At 37.1% G+C, this 22,738-nt stretch overlaps 1 protein-coding gene across 1 annotated transcript in view; it reads right to left on the reverse strand.

Annotated features, from left to right (window-relative positions):
• Positions 1 to 11,778: 11,778 nt before the first annotated feature.
• The window catches only part of ptprn2 (protein tyrosine phosphatase receptor type N2), a 136,671-nt gene continuing 125,711 nt past the window's right edge, over positions 11,779 to 22,738 (reverse strand). Inside the window, exons 18-23 of the mRNA XM_079456389.1 lie at positions 21,667 to 21,786; positions 21,105 to 21,271; positions 18,912 to 18,965; positions 17,641 to 17,705; positions 15,515 to 15,588; positions 11,779 to 12,441 (exon numbers count right to left, since the gene is read on the reverse strand). Of these exons, the coding sequence (XP_079312515.1) occupies positions 12,370 to 12,441; positions 15,515 to 15,588; positions 17,641 to 17,705; positions 18,912 to 18,965; positions 21,105 to 21,271; positions 21,667 to 21,786 (552 nt within the window). The 3' untranslated portion in view covers positions 11,779 to 12,369. The remainder of the gene's footprint in view (positions 12,442 to 15,514; positions 15,589 to 17,640; positions 17,706 to 18,911; positions 18,966 to 21,104; positions 21,272 to 21,666; positions 21,787 to 22,738) is intronic.

Consider the following 22,738-nt stretch of genomic DNA (forward strand, 5'->3'; position numbering starts at 1 on the left):
CTGTAAAATAAATTACAGTACTGTGGCTGTAACATGTACAGTAATTGGCTGTAAACCATGCTGCCAGTGATTTAGTGTAAATTTTACAGTATCCTGCAGAAAGAAAAATTCAAGGTTTGTTAATTTAATCAAGCTTGCATCTTTCACAACAGAAAATATACGCCAGGGACCCGTTTCAGAAAGCAAGGTAAGTGCAAACTCAGAGTAAGTTAACCCCAGAAAACGGATACTCTGGGTTTTCAGTTACAGAACGCGAGGTATATCAAACCTGTGACCGTGGGGTAAGTCAAGCCAGTTTCAGAAATCATGGTATCTTATACTTAGAGTGAGTAACCATAGTAACATACTCTGTGAACCTAACCTGGTCAGGAGCAGGTTTTATTCCACTAACCCGAGGTTTGTTACAATCTCCGCCCCCTTTTCGAAGCGCGAGCGGTGTTGAAATTGCCTACGCCGTTTGTTTTTTCATTCGTTTTCCTTAATCGCGCTCAAGTTTGTAACACAAACATTAAAATGGCATGTCCGTTTATTCAGGAACCCGTAGATGAGGAAGCTGCATTCATTCAGAGAGAGTTCAATTTACGTCGGGAGAGAATATATGGTGAAGCCCCGTTTGGATGTTTTATTATATCCGGAGGATTCTTTATTTGAGCGATACAGTTTTTCTGTTCAGTCCATTAAATATATCCACAATCTGCTTCATCCTTACATCACAAACTTCACTCGTCGGGGTCGCACTCTGACATATGAGCAGATTCTCTGTATGGCTTTACGTTTCTTTGCTAATGGAAGCTTTCTTTATAACACCGGGGATGCAGAACACGTTAGCAAGGCAACTGTATGCAGAGCAGTAAGAAAAGTGTGCATCGCTCTCAAGCACTTTTTGTTTAATTTTGTTAAGTTTCCTGTGAGAGCCATCAAAGAGGAGGTTCATAGGATTGCAGGTGAATGGTGAACGTCTTTCTGAATTAGGCTGATCAAATAAATGTGGTCTTGCTGCCACCTCTAATAATTCAAATACCCTTTAGGATTTCCCATTGTGATTGGGTGCACATTTAAAAGGTCCCACTCGCCCCGATCTGCGCGGGCTTCGAACGGATGTCGGTCTGAATGAGAGACGAGCGTCTGTCGCTAGAGCGTCTCTGTTGGTCAGGGAGTGAGGCTTACACACTGCGCAACTCTTCACTAGCTGGCCTCCGTTACACATAGCTGGAGCAGGGGCAAGCAAGGCCAGTTTTTTATCTTCTATAGCCACAGTGCTCGGTTCTCATATCCTCATAACTTTCAAGGCCAGTTTATTAAATATATCAAACATTTCCCAGTCAGGCATCCTACTAGCAAGAAGATTTAAACTCACCGGACTGAATGATGCTTTTATATTTCATTTTCAGCTGCTGCCATGTTCTTTTTATTGCAGGATTGCACCTACATGACAAACATCGTAGGTATATATGTGTGTATATATATATCTATACATATTTATATGTATGTATATCTTACATGTAAATGTATATATAGCGCTTTTTGTCACGTGGCGTTGCCATGGTGAATCGTGTTGTCTTCGCTCAATTGATGATGGCTTTTTAAAGCCGCGATGAACACGCGTAACCTAGAGTAAACTTACTCAGAGTGGATTGAACTCATTGAAACCTGCTGTTCTGAAACAGAAAACTCAGAGTAGCGATTATCTGAGTAAATCAACTCAGAGTTCATATTTTAACTCAGTGTTGCTTGAATCTCCTTATTGAAACGGGTCCCTGTTCATATGCATTCACCACAACAAACAAAATGAAAAACATACTTAAAGGAAAAAAACAGTAATAATAGAATGAATAAAGAAAGATAGAAATCTGTATTGTCAACAAGTGTGGTTTTAGATGTTTGAACAATCCATGGCTTTAACAGTAACTACATTTGTTACTTCTTGAAGGTTTACATTTACTGCATTTGTTTGTGCACGTTCAGTAGTTTACACTTTTGCAAAAGAAACGTTGACACAGCACCTTCTGGGGCATAAGGCTCAATTTGAGTAGACATGATTTATGAATGGGCTTTACACAGTTATTAGCTTGCTGTTTTATGTATCCACAGGGAAACAGCCCACTGTGGCCAGAACTATATTGATGATGAGGATGGACAGCTACAGTTTCCCTATAGTGTGTTCCGACTTGTGGGAACTTTGATCTGACACATCTCAAAATTTCTCAGTAGTATGCTCGGAAGAAAGTAATTTTTTTTGGAATGATATTTAATACAGTGAAATTAACTCAGACGTTATAAAGCAGTATTGTGGGGATCAGATATAGTTGTGTTTTGGCAGAGTGTGACAGAATTTAAACTAAGGAGCAGAAATACATCTTAAGCCGAGTTCATATTTTCAAAATTCATGTTTTTTATTGTGCATTCCAATTAATATTAATCAAACAGTTAGTTTTTTATTGTTTTTATTAACCAACAGTAACTGAAAAAGAACACAGCTACAATAAAACATAATAAACACATGAAAACACATACAGGATGAAATATTTTAATAAAGGAATTATCTTTTGCAAATAAACTATACTATGTTCATATATATTAAGTACATGTTCAGCTAATTGTAAGCATTTTGCCTGTCTCACTACCAGTTAGCACATAGTCTTCACGGTTAAGCTCGTTGTCATGAAATCTTAAAGCATGAAAAACTTCAGGCAGACTGCCGGTGTTACAGCCATTTTGGGATTGTTGTGAGTTGGTCTTAGCAAGTTAGGAGTCCTCGTTCACGACTCCTAACGTCTCACAGGTTTATAAGCTAGTTTTAGCGCTAAAATGCTTTGTGAAATACTCTTAGCACAAAACCTTTGGACTGATACGCCAATTATCTTTAAGAGTTTCTCCTAAATTGGCAAGATAGGTGCTACTTTTAGCCTCAAGATGTTTGAAGGGCCCTGGTGTGGTAACCATAAGAACTTTGTGAACAGGAGAGTTCACCTGTCATTATTTAGTTTGTTGTAAAATAACACTTTCATGCAGTAGTTTTCCATTTTATCGGCTTGCCAATTTTCATCTGGCACAGGAATGATCTTCATATGTCTCACATGGGTTCCTCAACTCTCATTTTCATTCAACAGTGTAATATGATTGAGCACCTTAATTTACCAAGGTCATGTTTGATCTAACTTTTACTGTGGGACAATAGATCTTAGACCTTATCTATATGGCCTGCTAAAGTCAGAATAACACTGCATGACATTAGACCTGACTCTGAATTGCATTTGGGTTGAATCAACACCAGGGTCTGTAATTTTGAACACACTGCAGTTTTTGGGCAGTTGGATTTGACAGATTTCACTGAAAGTCACAGTTTATGATGGACAGACTCAAACTCTCATGGTTTGATTCTCTTCAAGATGTCAATCATGTTTTGGAGAAAATATCTTAGTGTATGATGAAAAAAGTGCTCCTTATGACTAAAGTGCTTTATGACGCTACTTTCATTAATCTACACACAAATAATTATGGGCTTTTAAACAATGCATGCCAACTAAATATATCCAATAACAAATATATTAAAGTGCCATCCCTTGTGGTCTAGGCAAGGGCAATAAGTTGATGATATATTAAAGGACCTACAGTAACAATTCCACTCTGGTCCACTCCTTTAAATACTAGGATTTTCAGGCTTTTGAAGGTCGATGACAACACACTGTCCAAATTCTATTGCAAGTCTTGTAAATCCGTATCCTCCATCTGCTTCCACCATCTCCATATTAAAAGTACAGTCTCATCCTATTTTCATCTAACTACAAGTTTAACTTGTGTTCATATTGGGCCTCATTTATCCATCTAACATCGAAATAAGCGCCGATCCGTGCCCAGAAATCATTTTATGACAGGGCACACTTATGATTCTTCAAACATTTGTATGCCGCCAATCTCATCGTACGAATAATCGTACCTTGATAAATGTGGCGGCTGAAATCGATTGTTATTTAATTTACATATCACGCCCCGTAAAGTCAGGGTGTAGACGCCTCGCCCCTAGATTTCGCGACATGGAGAAACGTTATCCAGCCAAAAACGTTTACGATGTTAACTTTAACCTTGGAAAGCGAAATCACAATAAGTAAAAATAATTTTGCCAACATTTTCTTACTAGATTAGATTAGATTCAACTTTATTGTCATTACACATATACAAGTACAGTGTAACGAAATGTAGTTTAGGTCTAACCAGAAGTGCAATTAGCAAATGCAGGATATACAGTTAAAATAAATACAGAATACAATATTGATAAAATATCATACAGTTATGAAAATATTTTACAGTAGGTATGTACTTTGAACAATATATAGAGATGACTATATACTATGAACATTAACACTATGAACATTAATGTACAGAGATATGAGCAGATAATAATTTAGACTAAACAATACTGCAAGTGATTTAAGTGTGCATAGATTATTGACATTAGCTGTTACAGTTGCAATGCAATAGGTGAGTTAATGCAGTTGTTGAAGTAAAAGTGCAGTGGATGAGTTATGCAGCTATTAAAGTTATGGTGCAGTATAAGAGTTAATAATAGGTTGCAGTCCAGAAGATGAGTTCATGCAGTTAGTTAGGTTACAGTGCAGTAGATTAGTTAATGCAGTTATTGAGGTTACAGTGCAATAGATGAGTAGGCCTACTCACAGAACAACTAAATTTTTTTAGAGTTAGGGTTTGGCAACATAAAAGTTCTTTGCAGATTTCTGTCAAAAGTCCTCTTAACATTCTGTTAGAACAGTTGGTAAATGCATTTCTTTAATTCGTCTTCACTGGTAAGACTAATTATTGATGTGCATTGGTCTCTTTGTCATCTGGCGTTTTTCAGCAGGTAAAGTGGAGTAGAAAAATATAAATTATCTGAAACAGTTATAAATTCATTATTATTTTTATGTACTGGCCTTTTTGTTCTTTCAAGTTCCTGTAAGATCTAAAAGGGTTCCACTATAATAACGTATCTTTTAAAAACAGTGTGTTTTATTACTGACCTTTTCTCCCAACAGACAATATGTGTTATTGTAATAACCATTTTTTTATTTTGCTTCTAGTGGTGAGTTTCAGAGAAATTATCTTTCCCAGGTGTTCATGTAAATGACAATATTTTGAATGTAAAGAACTGTAAACAATACAATACATACCTATGTTGTCACATGTCTGCCTGTTTTCCTCCATCTTGTTTGTGCAATCCTCATTTGGAACCGTCTCTGTAGCCCCGCCCTGATTCTTTCCCCCTGACGTATCACAGTTTACAGTTTATCCTTAATCTAAAATGATTTGAAAAAGCATTTTACTAATCCTTTTGTAATCATTATGCATTCAGACCTCATCTTAAGGATGAGACTACAATATTTGGACAGTGAAAGAAATAATGTCATAAAAATAAGGAACTTGACTTCTACGAAATAAGACGCATGGGAAAATGTATACTTTTCTTTATACATAAACTTTCTAACTTAAAATGTTGATGTTGATTAGAAAATGTCCACAGACCTGTTATGCATCACCTACTGTACTTATACTGCAGCACCGACTAAGCGTTCACTTTTTACAATTTGGAATCTCACCTAAGATGTCAGAATACCCGTAAAGTTGACTTTTTAGTGGACTGTCAGAAGACTGGAACATACCCTGACTCTGCCAGCCTTGTCTAGCTCAGTGGCAAAGAGAAACCCACAATTCTCCCTTTCCCACTCCTCTCTCTCGCCCTATTGGCTGAATTTGATGAGACCTGAAAGTTCCCTATAGGCTGAAAACCTGATGAGGAGTTGTTGCTGTTGCTAGGTTCCTGTTGCTAGGATGGGCTGTCGTGCTGGAAGAGGGGTGGGACACACACAATGAATTATGGATGAATGGTTTTTTTCACATTTTTTGTGCAACAGAGAGAGGACTCATCTGTGATGCAGATGAGAAATGAGTGAGATAGAGAGAGCGGAGGGGCGGGGGGGTTTGGTTCGGGGGAGGTCTCATCCCCTAGGGTAGGCGTTTGGCAGAGTCCTGGTTGCTGTGGAAACCAGCTGCAGAAAACTGATGCTGATTCTCATGCAAAGGCGAGGTTCAGAGTTCACTATCTGCTATTTGTTCAGCAGGAGCACCAGACAGTTGACCCTCTTGATCTTACCCGACCTCCGGTTACCTACGAGATTAGCAACCGATGAGTGACAAGGCAGTGAGAGAGGAGAGGAAGAGGAGAAAAAGAAGAGAGGTGAAGCGCAAAGGGATACACGTACAGTAGTGGTAAAAAGAGATTGGAAAGAGAAGTTATGAAGTTATGGAGGTGAAATGTGACAATTGTAGGTATGACGAGGCAACAGTGAAATGTGATTTACTGTAACGGTTTCATTATGAGGCTGTTATTTGATCACTTTGACAGAGTTAGACATATGGACATCCTCCACATTAAGGCAAACATCTGGGTTACCACCAGGTATTAAAATGAATGCCAAATCTGAGAGAGCTCCTCATGGCAGCCAGACAGCCAAACGGCCCTTTCGGGTGTCATGTAAAACATGTAAATTTGTCATAATGCAGATTCAATTGTGGCAGCTTATTGTTCTGCATGCCGCATTTTGTTTTTCACTCTTTTATTCACCTTTTCTTGCCGTGGATCACAGTCTCATTAAAATGCGTAATCAGCTCTCCACCTTGGTCGAAACGTGCGGGTCGTCTTTACAATAGCTGCGAGCATTTTTAATAACACGTTATTGAATTTCCACACAATGAACATAGGGAGGGATTTCGCAGCGACAAGTACTTGTGATATTTCATCTTTTATATAAGGAAAAGAAAACACACAAATGATTGATACAACGTTTTTTATTTTACTTTTTTTAACTAGTGCAGCTGTTCCCCTATAAAGCATTTACACCTCTCATATGGAATAGGGGCAACTAGCCTCCTGTGCTGAGAGGATATTAGAGCCGTAATTACCATAAACAGATGAAGGACAATATGGAGCCTGCTGTTTCAATGTTACAAACACAGAAACACATGCACATACATCTACACAGTGTCAGCACAAAAAAGCTTTTTGGGGCGGGCTTTGGTGGGGTAAGTTCAAGTGGCATACTATCAAACCTACCAAGGAAACTGAAAAATGTCATGGGAATGGGAAACTAACCTACACATCATTCTGTTTCTGCTGAGCTTTTGTTTGAAACTAGTTAACCTTGAAACTAGTTAAGTCTAATGTCTAATATTTTGTCTAGCCATACTTAAGTTGTCTGTGTCTAAATGACACCTCTAGAAATGTCCCATGAGCAGAATCCTATTTCTTTAAACACACTGATCTTATCACGTTCTGAATCGTAAGAAATCACTTTAGCACACCCAGTGTCATCGCTGACCTCTGACTTTCAGCTGGAGAATCCGTATCATTTAGTTGCCTAATGTGTCTGTGACACTAATATACCATGACATTCTTGTTAGCATCGCTTTTTATCTTTGATAATTATGCGAGCATGGGGTAACGCCCCTTCAACTCTGAACAGGAAGGGGAGGGAAAAGCCAATCTCAGTATGCAGATGGTTAAAGTCCCCGTGGAGAGGCTGGCCGATTAGATGCGTGTTGATAAACTCACTTACTCTGAGTGACAGTTTGCAATATTGGGGTCGCGGATGTGACCTCCGTCGACGACACTGATGAAAACGAGGAAAAAAGCGAGGACAAAATGCCAGAAGTGTCCCCTGATGCATGATGGGACAGGGATGAAAGCTTGTGAAATGTCACTCTGTCGTTTTTTTCCTCGTTTGTGTTGTCAGTCTCTCCTTGTGCTTCCTGTATGGTAAATAACCATGCAGGAGAATGAGATGAAATGAGAAAAAGTGCCTATTGAGATCAGGAGATGTTCCCATATCTAAGCCTCAGCTCCTCAACATGGGTGTCATTTTGTGTTTTAAATAGTCTCATGTAATCAGATGTGTAGCGTGAAGTCATATATTATTATAAGTATTTCATATAAAAAGTCTTACATTGCACACAAGATTTTTTTTTATTTACTGCAAGACACAATAGTATATTTTTGGTATTTTAATCCCAAAAACTAAAGCTAAATATCCAAAAACCTCCAGCACAAAGTTATATTTTGTTCATTTGTTTCCTTACATAATACCAAATATTTCCAAATAACATAGACTTTTTTTTATGTAAGTGCTTAAACAGATTGATGTAAGTCCCTAACAGATATATACAGTATAATGTATCTGAAGAATATACTGTATATAATTGAAAGGATGTACAATATATACAGTATATTTTAAGTACTGTATATATTATATTTTGAGTATACTTTAAAACTATAAACAATCTCTTTGGCTTAAGATCTCAGAGTATAAATTGGTGAGGACATTGAAAAAAGCTCCATCCATATTACAGCTATTAAGGCATTGAGGGAATGTGTAATTTGTGTGTAAACTTCTATTCATGTTCACTGTATTCACTGGGTCCGCTGTAGTAGAGAACATGGTGAGTGCTCCTGCCTTGTAGCACCATGTTTAAAAAGCTTGTTTGCGTTTTATAGTAGATCAAAGCAAGCAGGGATCTTGGCCAGACATGAGACGCTACTGCTGCAATCTGCTCCCCTCTCATTACAGCCCTGCGCATTCAGATGGGAGAAAACAACCCTAGCTTCAGTCAGCCATCTCAAGGAGACCTGGATCACATCCCACATGCCCCTTCTGGAAGCCGCCCAAGCCAAACATCAAGGTTCATCATTGTTTTTTTATGAGCAAAACTGGCTACCTTTGTGTAGATCTATCATGTAACAAGTACCTTTAAAAGCAGCTATTTTCAGAGATGCTTCATAGGAACGCTGCGGGTAAAGTAAGAAGCATGCTGGATTAGGTTTTAAGATTAAGGGAGATTAAAGATTAATGAATCTTAATTAAAGATTTTTGTCTTAAGGGATGTATTGTATCCTAGAATAGTTCACTATAGCTTGTTTAAATTATCAAATTGACTTAAACAGCATATTTGTACATTTCCTTTGGAATTGATTTTTAATGCAAGATTCTCTGCAATGTTTTTTTCTGGATGGCCTCTGCCTATCTTCAGAGGGATATGGGTGCAAAGACATGATTATGAGCTGGATTGGAACGGAGTTTGAAGTGCTATTGAAAGGATTCTGCTATTGAAAAGGGTCATTTTAAAGAGCCGGGATACTGGGCCAGTGATTGTCAGAAGGGACTTGGACATAATATGGAAAGATAATTGGGTTTCTAAGTGAGCTTCACAACAGGGCTCTGATTGAGTCATACTCTTGAGGACTTTTAATCGTAAGTCTTAGTCCCTGCACTGTGAAAAGTGCGAGCTTGAAAATCTCGGTTTCTTCACATGAGCAAGACGCATCAGAATATTAAGTAATATTATGCAATTTAGCTTTTAAATACTACACTGTAAAAACTTTCTGTAGAAATTACAGTATTACTGGCCGCAATTCGCCAGTTACTTACTGGGGATATAGATTTATGAAATTTACTGGCAACAGTTTGTTAAACGATAAATAAATAGAAAAAAACAGAAAAATACTGTAAAATAAAAGCCTCATGCAAAGCATTCTGGGAACCAAAAAACAGAAAAAGGTTGACGAGGATTTCTGGTTCTCAGAATGTTTTGCATGAGGCTGTTTTTTAGTTTTGTTCCTGTAAGGAAAAATACTTTTTAATGTGTTCATTTATCTTTGAGCAAACGGTTGCCAATAAATTAGATAAATCTACAGTAAGTTACTGGCAACTAGCTACAGCAAACCTTTTCACAGCTTACAAAGCTTGCATACATAGAGTTCAACCATATGACAATAGCATTAAAAAAAAACAAAGAGTACATGCAATCAAATCAAAGTTGTTGCGTGCCATGATACTAAAATGAATATTTCTAAATATTTCTAAAACTAGGAGTGAATTCTTGTCCTATTCCATATCTTTCTTGCTGCATTTCTGATATGCTATATGCAGTTTCTAACCTCTATATCCTTTTTATTCTGCTGTCTAAGTGCCGCATTGGCACCCAAGGTGATTTGCGATTCCTAATAGTGAAATGATTACTTACAGATTCAATCAGAGCTGGATGCAATGGGAACCCTGTATTCACTTCTCCATGGCGGTGTACCTGATAAAAATGACCAAAGCTACTAGCCTGGATCAGTCAGGGAACACCATTTAGTTTAAATCTGTATACATACATATTTGTATCCCTTAATATGCTATTTCACTAAACTTGACCTCAGTTTGTTGGCAGGGATGTGAACTATAAAAAAGAGGCCGATGTGTTTCAAAAAGGTTTGAAAGTACACTTGGCAGAACTGTATAGCACAGCACTATACATTAAACAATATACAAGTCTCCATTATTTAACAGACCTGATTTAAATCAACAGAACTGAATTACGAACCACCAGTAGTTTCAGGCCAGTAGTTCTCAAACCTGTTCCAAGAGTGCAATTAACATTTTAGATGTCTTTTTGACATACGTTCATCTTTCAGGTTTTGGAGAATTGTTCCAACAAGCTGATGAGTTAAATCACGAAGATAAAATATGTTGTCTTAGGGGTCAGGAACAGGGTTGGCAATCACTCATAGGGAAATTGTGGATTTTAGTAAAGGGCAAACACACAGTAAAGCAGAGTAAAAGATATTCTGTGCAACAGCATAGCCAGTAAGTTCTTAGGACTTTTGCTATTGCTGACAATCTGAAGAAAATAACATGCAAATAAATCATTATTTACCGTTCCAGTGTGTCATTGAATGTAATGAAATTTAATAATTTTGTACTAATAGTAATAAAAGACATCTTCATGATAAAAATGAGATATCTGAAGAGAGTAAAGAAAATGGATATTGACATTCTGATTTCAGAAACTTGGAACAGACGATAATAATCACAAGGCCAATCATCACGGACAATCAAAATGGAAGAATTTTAAAGAAAGACGGTGAAACTAAGTAAAAAAATAAGTAAACTAAGTAAACAAATCTGCTCGAGTTAAACTAGTTGTCACCAAACGCTATGATTAATCACGTTAGCAGTGCTGAACGATACCAAGAAATATGAATTCGCCGAAAGGGAGAAGACAACATATCACAATCCTGCATAATAGTCTAGTTGCTACAGGAAGCAATTAGATTCTTTAATGTTTTTTAATAAACTTGTATCCCTCTGATGACGACCAATTAAATGTGCACAATTATGGTTAGCATATAGTTATTCATAAGATGATTAACATGTCCCCCTTACATTCAGATTGGCTGCATACTGATAAGATGCAGGTTAAGCGGCAGATACATATGCAAATCACATGCAAATCAACATACAGAAATAGCAGGAAGACACATCAACGTCTTAACGCTGTTAATAACGGCAAAGCAGATAGAAAACCAAAGCGTTACTTTTGACTCATGCGCCTACATAAAATATGTTTCTATAATATTAAATTTTTTATTATTTGAATATAAATGATTTGTTTTTCATAATATAAACCTTATTCAGTAGCTTAAAAGAGAGAGAGCGCATTAAAATAAACTGTCCATTTTGTTCAGCTCCAGATATTCCAAATGAAGCATGTCTGAACAGATTCGAGAGAATTAAGTGACAATTCATGTGAGAATAACTGTTGCTACGCTTCCTCCTTCTGTCTTCTTTCAATACACAACACGAATCGTGGATGCAATTAGTACTCAACCATCAACACTTGGAGATGTTGCTTCAATTTGTTCACACAAAAATACATTTTGGCACACCATTATTAATCACATGTGTAATCAGTTTCATCTATATGTAATATAATCTTTTTATTAGTCAAGAAACACAATATATCATAATAACGAATGTGGATTTCAAATGAGATCACAATTGTTAGAGCTGTAATATAGTATTCTCTTCATCGCATTTATATTGGTCATCACAATCCATAACTTAAACATTGAACTTTATGTTAACGTAATTGCAGCAGACTAATACAGTGTCAATCAACACTGCATAAATCACATCTGCTTCATAGAACACATATATCTGAGATATTTTATACGCACAACTAGTTGGTACGCAAACACCAATCCGAGTAGCAAATACAATCTACTGTATGATTGCATGCCTAGTTTAGTATCTTCTAAACAATCATTTCAAGGCTAAATCATTTCACACACACTTAGGACAAATAAATGTCTTATGCAATACGACACATCAGAATTTGGATAGAGCTGGAAATATACATTTGTCCAGATTTCATATTTACGTTTTCTACTTTGCTCATTGCTTTCTTTCACTTTTTTTGCAAAGAAAGGAGAACCACAGGCCAAGTCACACAGAAAAGGTATGAAGAAAATATGTTGGAAGTGTTTGTGAATGTTATCCTTCACTGAGGCAGAGCTTTGAGAATGGCGTTCACCTCCTCTGCTACAGCAGTCAATGCAAACTCAAACTGTTCCTAAAGACAGACAGAGAGAAAGCTGTTTTTAAAAACGTACAAACATCACTTTGCAAATTCAGTCGGCTAAGCACTCTTGAACACTGCTTAGGAACACAAACTCAAGAGAGTGGATTCCAGTCATGCAGAATAAAGGGAAAATGTGAAAATCTAAAATGTGGGGTTGTGGATGAGAAATAATAGTTGGAGATGTAACTTTAAAACTATACGCACGTTGTCTTTTTGTATAAATTTGTGTGTGTTGCAGACCCAGCTCTCTGTTTAAACTATGACTCAAAACCTGCTTCTTCCCTATAGGGAGTCACCCCATGAAGATCGATCATTGTCTAAAGAACAAGCCTCAAAACTAAAGCTGGAAATTGACGTTTCTCACTGCAGGCCATGGTAGAAAACAAACCGATGTTGGCGTTTATCTGAAAGCAACGCTTTACAAAACCACAAAAAGCATTAAAAATATCTTTTGAATTTGAGAGATTAGTCTTAAAAAGCAAATAAGTCAAAAATGACTTCGTTTTTTACAAACAAGTTTGTGATATTGGTGAAATAAAACCCTGTATAATAATAACACACGTTATATAACGACTTGAAATCATATTTGACTTGTAAAGCAAAGATTCCTAAGACGATCATCTGGAGAAATATACTCATTTAATTCATAAGAGGGAATCTGTCATTTGTAAAAACAATATGCACTGTCATGTGCAAGGCGTTTTGGAGACAGAAAGGCAACATTAAAGCTGTGCAGCGTAACATTTGCCACTAGGTGGAGTCACATTATGGAACATGCCTCAGTGTTATCCAGACTGGAAGAGATTCGGCTGTGGATATTTATCTGATCAGTCAAGCTGTTTATGAGGTTCTCTTCCAAAGTAAACAAAAGCCGGAAAGCTCATGTAGCCTCTAATGCACAAAACATTCCCATTCTGGACTAGAAATAGAGAGGGTAGAATGGATTTTTAGGAGCCAGATCAATTTCACACACGAGTACCTGCTTTAAGTGCGTTCTAAAAGCAGAGCTGCACTTACTGACTATCTAACATTTCACGAAAAGGTGGAATTTTTGTCCAAATATTCACAAAAAAATGAACAGAACAGATTTTAAGAAGCAATTTAACTCAAATTGACAGTTCGTAAAACCCCGCCACCCTCAGCCATGCGCTCCCAGTGTAAATTTGTACACTTCCTGGGGAAATGGAATTTCTGGAAAAATGACACGCTGATTTCAGACATAAAAAGGCCTTCAATATGAATTCGAGGGATACATTCAGGATTTGAGATAACTGTAACAACAATTACACCTATATTTGTAACTGCAATCCACTGCAAATGCTCCTCTCGCACTCACCACATCACAGGGATGCAAAGATAATACTTGTAATATGCAAGTAATATATCAATAAGTATTATATTCCACCTTAAAACACAGCTTCCTGAAAGCTTCTGACTGTAAATTATACATTAATGATTCCAACAATCTTGTGTCATGTATCTGTATTGGTATAGTTGTGATGTGAACTCCGTTATTCTACTTCATTTATAATGATTTTTAAAAGTTATAACTTAGTTATCGTTTATCATTATAGTGTGAACGTATATTAGATCTGGGTTTATTTCTCTCTGGTTTCTATCACATTAATTAAAAAGCGATTTTTTTCATATAATTCACCAAAGCTCTACTATGGCAGGTTTGTCGCTCGGACAAAATGGCGGCCAGTCACAGGGGCACATAATATTGGCTTTATGAGTGGTCAGATCGCCCGTCAATCAAACTGCTTGCGAAGGATCAATTACATGTTCTCAGAATGAAATGAAAAACCTGTGAAGTACATAATTATAGATCACAAAATATACAGTTAGTCATAGATTTACTCATGTGCCAGCTTCAGAGACCTATTTTGCTAAGAAATATGACTAAAATAAATGTTGCCAGCATCATTTTGTACAGACTATTTTTGATAGTCGTTTGCACATTTTGTTAACTTCCAGTTTCTATAGGGACCCTTCAACAGCTCTGCTCTTCATTTGTATATTATGAAATTAACCAATGCATGACACTACATTTGACCCAAGAAGCTCTTTTTATACAGGTTGCTCTTTGTTTGTACAAATAAATTAATGTGTAAAAATAAAAGAATTAAAATACAGTATGATGAATGCCCCTACATTTACTAACCTGAACAAATCTGACAAACATTAAGCTAATATATACTGTCTATATCAGTGGTTCTCAAACTATTTCATTGTTAGGTCCACTTTGTGTAAGGTGCATTGCTTTGCAGCCCTCCATAATCTTAAACCAAAAATTTTAATTAAACCAATAACATATTCAGTTACACAATGCTGAAACATCAGTTATTTTGGTAGGTGGGCTTATTTTTCTGATGTTTGATTGCATAAAATCTATGATAAATGTCTATATTTTATAAAATGCCACAAGTTCTGTGGGCCCCTAGTTTGAGAACCACTGGTCAAACTATTTTCAGTGTGGTTTAAAGAGATTTGCTCCGGTAAATATTTGTAATACTTCAACTGAAGGTTTCATATCCTAGTTTATATGCTCTGAATGGTTAACTGGCTGGGGTAGCAAGTCTCGTATAGTGTTATATGTAAACAGCAGCTTTGTCATCTGCTTTGTCATTTGTCATCAGGATTGTCATCTGCTCTTGTTATCTCTGAACAGAAGTCTTTTAAATATGTCACTTTAGGAGAGTTTCTAAGATCGTATCAGTCAACATCATAATTGTGCAAAACATTGATGGTTGTGGCATCAACCGAGCATTTATTAGTTTATATTCTGAGCCTGGCTCTGGTGCTATATAGACTGATTTGTTTATTGGGGCAGTGTGGTTTGGAGTTTAATGTACAGGATGCTCTATATTAGAGGTTATGGCAAAGCAAAGAAGTGCCATTAACAACGCATTCAAAATTTAAATTTTCTCAAATATATATTATATTAACTGCATATTAATCTTTATTCAGACAAAAATATGTAGTTTTATTCTCGTTAAAGAACAAGAGTCTCCTCTTGCACTTCACACAGTTCTTTAAGGAAATAGTTTTGATGGTGTCTTACCTTAGTCTGTACCATGCTTGATCTCTGGTCCCTCAGGTGCTCCAGGGTAGCAGCAATATCAATCTCCTTCGCACCTGTAACATAGTCACATAGCACTAGTTCAAAGCACTCAGCTTAATCCCAGATACATCAAGTCTTTCTAGCTCTCTCTGGAATTACATTCACCCTTCAATGCTGTATAAAGCTTATAGACTGTGTCCCTACCTTGTTTTAGCTGACATGAAAGTCAGGGGCGGGGAAGAGAAATGGAAAAAAGAAATGGCAATCGAACCGTGGCTAAAACTAAAACAACTCCAGCGCTAAAAAAAAATTGGAGATTAATTCTAGTATTTGGGGCTGGGTATTGCGACTAATTTGGCGATTCGATTCCATTGTTATTTATATGGTTTTAAATCAGTTTGATTCCATATCACATTTCATTAAAAGTGTTAATATAAAGCCTCCAACTTCGTTATATTACTGAAATACACATTCACATTAACAAAAGGCCCAAATAATAATGGCCAATTACTTTATAGCATAACTAAGAAAATAAATCATAAATATGCACATAAAATTCACACAATGAGCAATTTTAGTACTTAAAATATGACAACTAACAACGGATCTATTCCATGTACTGTATTTACTTAATGCATTTGATGATGTACAGGTAAATATATTTTTCTTGTCTATATTAATGTACATATACTTTCATATTTATCAGATGTTACTAGCATCGACTACAGGTCATTTGAATACATAGAGATTCTGGCTAGTAACCACCTCTCATGAGAACACACTTGATGTTGTTGTGCACCCTGCAAACTCACAATGGAGCAACTGAATGAACCACAACTGTATAGTGAATATGAAATTTTTCACATGGCGAGAAAGGCTGATTAGGACAAATATGCCTTTCACCTTTAGCTTGAATGACTTCTACAGAACCCTTGTTGCTTCCCCTCATAAATAAGAGGAGAGCAGGAGAGGTCTAACAAGACCTTATTTCTCCTTCATTCATTCTTCAAAAAGAAAAGAAAAACCACCCCTCCCTTCTCTACAGACTGATAGAGAGAGAGCGAGTTTAAGAATGAAGGAGTAAGAAAAGCGGGAATCCTTATAGATGCATTCTGAAAGGGAGTGAGTGCAGCTGGGGTTCCAGCCTCAAAAGTGCTCCAACACTTTCATGTCTTAAGAAGTGCAAGATTCCTAAGTTTAGGGGATAAGAGAGAGAGCGAGAGAGCGAGAGAGCGCGAAGGAGGGGGAATCTCACAAGAAAAGGCTTTGGAATTAAAACAGCATTCTTCACTAATTTACAATTCATTCCTAGAGATGAAGAAAAGAAAAAGAAAAATACGACAGGGGTGTTTGAGAAAAAAAGCGAGCGAGAGAGCAAGAAATGAAGAACGGTAGAGACAGAGCGAGAGAGGAATGGAAGAGTGAGATTTCCGTTGTTTAGGACTTTCTGGGGCTTTGATCAAAAGAGCGAACGCTGGAAAGTGGGCAACCTGGGAGCCCCTCCTTCAGAGAGAAGACAAAAGGGAGAAGGAGGGGGCCCGTGAGGACCGGGGCTCTGGGTCTATGACAGCATGGGAACGAAGCACAAATGCGGTGAAGCTCTCCCCTGCATCTGGCCTTTGATCCCCCATGGAGAAATCTATGGACTATCAGGTCCAGATTTGGGATGGACTGCCGATGAGAAAAGTGAGAAAAATGGGGGGAGATGCTGCTGAGGGGAAATGCATGGGTGACCTCACCAGATGGAGTCAGAATAAATGGTGCTGGTGGCGCAACGGTTAGGCCAGGTTATAAAGGTAGCATCTGTCTCCAGTACTGAACAACATGCATTGTCGATATTTTTTATTCTTCGCAGTGTTGAAATCTTTTGAATGAGAAATGTGAATTGTATATGGCAGTTTCAAACTGTCACATTCGCTTACAGGATCAAACGCAAGACCGCATTTCATAAGTCTAAACGGAAAACAAAAAACGAGATGGATATCTGATTCTGTCTTCCATCTTTTCTTTCACTCTTGTTCACATTAAATCTTGAGATCTTTGGCTGTTCATTACAGTTCTCACTCATCTCCTGATACATTTACCTGCAAACATTTCAACTCCTCATTCGTTCTGGGCGCACTTACCTTTGGCCATTTTATTAAGAACCATGTCGATCAGAATGTAAGTTCCACTTCTTCCAGCACCATCACTGCAAATTAAGAGAGAAACCTGTTATCATTTGAGAAAAGAGCATATGTGTGTGAAATAGCAAAACAAAGCATTTGAATAGAAAACAAAGTGCTCATTTCTGTGTTGGGTTACTGCCTTATTGTTTGCTGTTGCATCATTCTTCCGCATTCACAATAAGTCTGTCACAGTGGACTGTACTGATAATAACTGATGTAATTAAATTGAATTTGTAAAAATGTATACATTACAATATAACACAACACAGCTCTTTTAAGAGAATAAACAAAAACCTGAATTCAAACATGCAAAACATACGTTTTATGAGGTCTACTATAAATGAAACAAATGCGGTAGCTATGCTCAGACACATTTTGAAATTCATGGTACATGCATTTAAACATTATAAATGTATCCTTGAATGAGCGTTTTTTAGCTCACTCAGGTTGAATTCTCAGATTTAAGTGGACACAGGCAAATACCTAGAATTAAGGTCATGGGGAGAACTATTAAGGTCTAACTCTTTTCACATCTCTGATAACATAATTATTCAAATATGCATGACAGCTGTGAAGCCTGTCTCACCCCACAACGGAAAACTTCTGGATGATGGGTTGGTCATTAACCCTTGGTCTTAAAGATCATTAGGGCATTATTATAGCACACGCAAACTCTTGAATCCTTCCAGTTCACACTGAGGATAAAGGTAACCAATTTTTACCATAGTCATATACAGCATTTATTGAATACTTAATTCAAGTGGATAAATTACACCAGAGAATCAGTGCATTTAGACAACTCGGCTGGATACCGCTGTAATGTTTTGATCTTGTATAAAGGCCCAAATAAGTATTAATAATAATAACAGCTGGGTTGGGCCAGAACTGGACAAACCAAATGGTTGGGTTAAACTTACCTAGAAATACTTGACCCACCAATGGGTTAAAATAACCTAGCACAGGTTACAACCCAACGACTGTAAGTTACATGAGATCAGAAGTAATAAATTGAATAATAAACTGAACCAATTCATAGCCCTTTGCTTTTTTACATTACATTACATTACATTTAGCATACGCTTTTATCCAAAGCTACTTACAATAGCTAATACAAAGTTACTAGTTTCAACAAAAGCTAGACCACTACCTTTTGAGAGAAGACGTTAGTGTTTTTAACCTGTGTAACTAGCTAGCTTACAGTATATGCCGTTTTTTATTGTGGTACTTGCCTGCAATGAACAATTATCGGACAAGACCTTCCCCGGTAGCACTTGTTAACCTTTCTGTAATGAAAGAAAAAAGAAACTGTTACTGATGGAAGAATAAAAAAAATTTGAATTCACTATGTGATTTGAGATGTCATAAACTGCAGTGTTGCGATCAAGGTGTGCATACACATATGGCATTACTTGATAACACATCAGTAAAGAAAAAAACAGGTCTATGCTTTATACCTGTCTATGAAAATAGTTTACAGACAAAACAAGTCCATGTCCAACAATTAAAATCATTGGAGAGGCCTGTGCATTGTTACAAGCCATTAAGGAAATGATGGATGCTGTGGTTAGGTGTCATCATCCAAAACACATTAACCTTGCACAATTATCATGCCTGCAAAACCATGAGGGCTTACAAGATTTTAACACACACACTGGTCTTGTTGCCATGGAAACCTACTGTGTTAACTCATATTGTTCCTCTCATCCCACAAATCTACTTTGTGCATACCTCAAGGTTGATTTTTCAAGAGACACAGTACTAAAAGAGCATTTTAGGAGATTAAACCGATTGCAGGTGTTCAGATTAGTTATTTTCTGGAGTTTTCTGATAGTTCAAAGACAAAGGATATACTATGCAAATTCTGTAAAGAAAGTGTGCAGTTCCCTACACAAGAGATGTGCAATAAATCAAATGGCTAGATGTGTTTTAGATGGGGCAGATCTGCATCTGCATGCATTCGGGGCATCAGTGTGTGTTTTTGTGTAACAGAGAGGGGTAGAGAAATGGGTACGGATCTGGTGAGTGTGAGACGAGGGTGGGGAGGCAAGGAAAAATCAAGGGCCTGGAAGAGGAGATACAGTTTCCAATGATCACTTTTGTGACTATGCAACTGGGCTCATATAACTAGCTGCAACATCACAAAAATGACACTGGCAACCGCTAATAAGCTGGCCAACCAAAAACTAGAGAGGTGAGTGAGGAGCGTGTAACAGATTCAGTGTGATTCAAGACAGCTTCTATGAGACAAGACTGTGTCACAGGCCTTTAGGGAAAAAATTCTGAATGGCAACAAATACCAGCGCACAAGGGTTAGATGCATCTCACCAAAGCCTCAATGTCTAATGGGTCACTGAAACTTTGGGACAATGTTCCTTGAAATGTGCTAAAGGAACTGTAACAGGTGTGCGGAAGAACATTGGCTCTTCAGCAGGTGCATCAAGTGGTTTGTGTTATATTATTAAACACACATTTCAAGAAATGGAATCAGGGATCATATATAAATGATCAGTCGACAGCTGATGGAGGATCCGATCCACCTTAACCACTTTTGTATCAATGCATAATATCCAACTTCAGCTGTTAGAATTTAAACTGCTTTGTACATATGATCCAACATGATTCCAAGCCAAATGTCAAAAACATCAGCCTTCTATACATTTCACATCAAAATAACAAGTCATTTTTAAGGCATTCACCTTTACATTTAAAAGAAACATAAGGTATTTCCCCTTCATATAAGTAGGTGAACAATTTTCTGAATAACTGTTCCCCTGTACTTGTATAAAAGGTTAGCCATAATCCATTAATGTTGCACAAGGTTTCATTTGTAAGCAATTCAGTGCGATCTGTACAAAGTAAGAGTCAACAACAGAAAATTCTACACCAGATTACACAAAAAAAACAAAGAGCGGACAGTCAACTGTCACTCAATTGTCAGAAAAAAACATGTCATACATTTTTATAGTAAGAGCACACATGGGGAAAACAATAAATAAAAGGAATATCAAAGCACTTCATGTGTTTTCACACTAATATGTGTTTTCAAACGAACAATAAAAAGGAAAGACTTAAAAGAATTTCTTATACGGTTATACTCTAGAAGCCGATTACGTTTGTCCAGAATCCTTACAACTCGTGAAAAATATGAGGGATTTTGCTGCAATTGGCTTTGTTTCAAATCTAATTGAAGTGTCAGGATTATGGAAGGACCACCACTATAAACACAACATTATAGGGAGCTATACAGCAGTATTTGAGATAAAGGGTTCTTTTTCATTTTACACCATGAAAGGATATTAACCCCACAAATGTTTAGTGTCAAAAAGGTCAACAAACCAAAACTCATTCGAAAGAGGAGAACCATATAGAGACTGACATTCTGGCAGTTTCATGATGGTGAAATTTAGCAAGATGAAACATACCTGCGGAAGTCCAGCAAAGTTCTAGCGGACTCTGGAACGTTCTGGTCCATCCATGACAGGAAGTGGAACTGAGTAACTGTGCGGGTCTCATTAGTCTGAACGTTCTTTAGGTAGAAACTGCGCACCAGGAAATCATCGCACCATATATGCTCGGAGACCAGGTTCACCTTCAAGAACAAAGGGAGAGTGTGATTATACACTCACAGTAACACAGAGCTTCACTTCAATTTTTAAAGTCTAGGCATCAGTCAATCGCAGTATAAGGGCATATGTAATATAACCTAAATTAAGATTCACGTATAAATTTATATATTGGGGAATATATCATCAGCTGCTCTTTTAACGTTCAACTCATGTACAGTAGCATGTAAGCAACCAACATACTTTAATTATAGTAAAGAAGAAAGATGGTTAGACAATGGTTAAGTCTTATACATACATCTATATGTTTAACAGAAGAAACACACTTACATTATAAATTATTCTTTCAAAATAACTAAATTAATAAATAATTTATGAATATGTTAATATATCAAAGATAGCATACGACACAAGTGATTACCTCGTATATATGGTAAAGATCAGACCCTTCATCTGGCCAGTACTGATGACACTGTTTGATACCATTTTCAGCGAGAGGTGTCAGCATGACAATCACCACACAGCCACTCTCCCAAACCATCTGAAAAACAGAGCAAACATGCAAGAGAAACATTACAGTAGAGACGGGGAAGACTAAGGCAGAATGAGGCAAAAAAAATATTAAAAACAAGGCATCTCCCCCTCTACAGTATAAGGGAGTTAAGCTTTTTAACAAAGCTTTCTCTTCAAAGATAATTGGTATGAAAATCCACTCGTCACAGAGGTTTAGTTTAGCCTTCCCACCTCTCTCCTCCTTTATCTCTCGATCTCACCTTCCCCTGATATACTGAACTTCCTCAGCCTTGCTCCATTTCCTCTAATCACACTTTTGCTGTGTCCTTCAATCACGGAACGGCCCACAGTGGCCATTAGGAAAATGAGGGAAAACACTGACTTTTATGGGGGCAATAAAATACAATGGTCTTGCTCATAAAATAATCAAACTCGTGTGCCACACGTCCCCAGAGAGTCATTAACAGAGAAATGTAGAGACATTATACTGTGGTAATAGTGATTCAGAAAGCAATATTAAGTTAGCATTATGAATATGTTATCATGTTTAATCTGAAAAAGATTGAGATGAATCTGATGACATGTGCCATGATCTAAAGATGATGACAAAATAGCTTTCATTGACATGAAGTTTTAATAGAATTAGAATTTTGTAAGATGCTTAACCATAACATAATTTATGCCACTCCTATGCATAGAAATATTAAAAGTTTAGACGTATTCACTGGGCACATTTCCTGTGTGATTTAAAACAAAGATCACAAGGCTTCATTCTTCTACACAGAAAAGTCTAGGAATTGAAGGTCATTAGAGAAGCTCACTCTTATGTTCCAGACCAGGTGATCAAATATTGTGTTTAAGCTTTGCAGTGCAATATGCTGAAAAGGTCAAACAAAACCAACAAACAAATATGTTTCTGAAACAAAACAAACAGCCTCCTCCACAGTGAACGGCACTTTAGGGTGCAGTGTGGAGCGCTC

This window comes from Barbatula barbatula (genome assembly GCF_947034865.1).
Source record: "Barbatula barbatula genome assembly, chromosome: 1".
In the NCBI taxonomy this organism is placed as follows: Eukaryota; Metazoa; Chordata; class Actinopteri; order Cypriniformes; family Nemacheilidae; genus Barbatula; species Barbatula barbatula.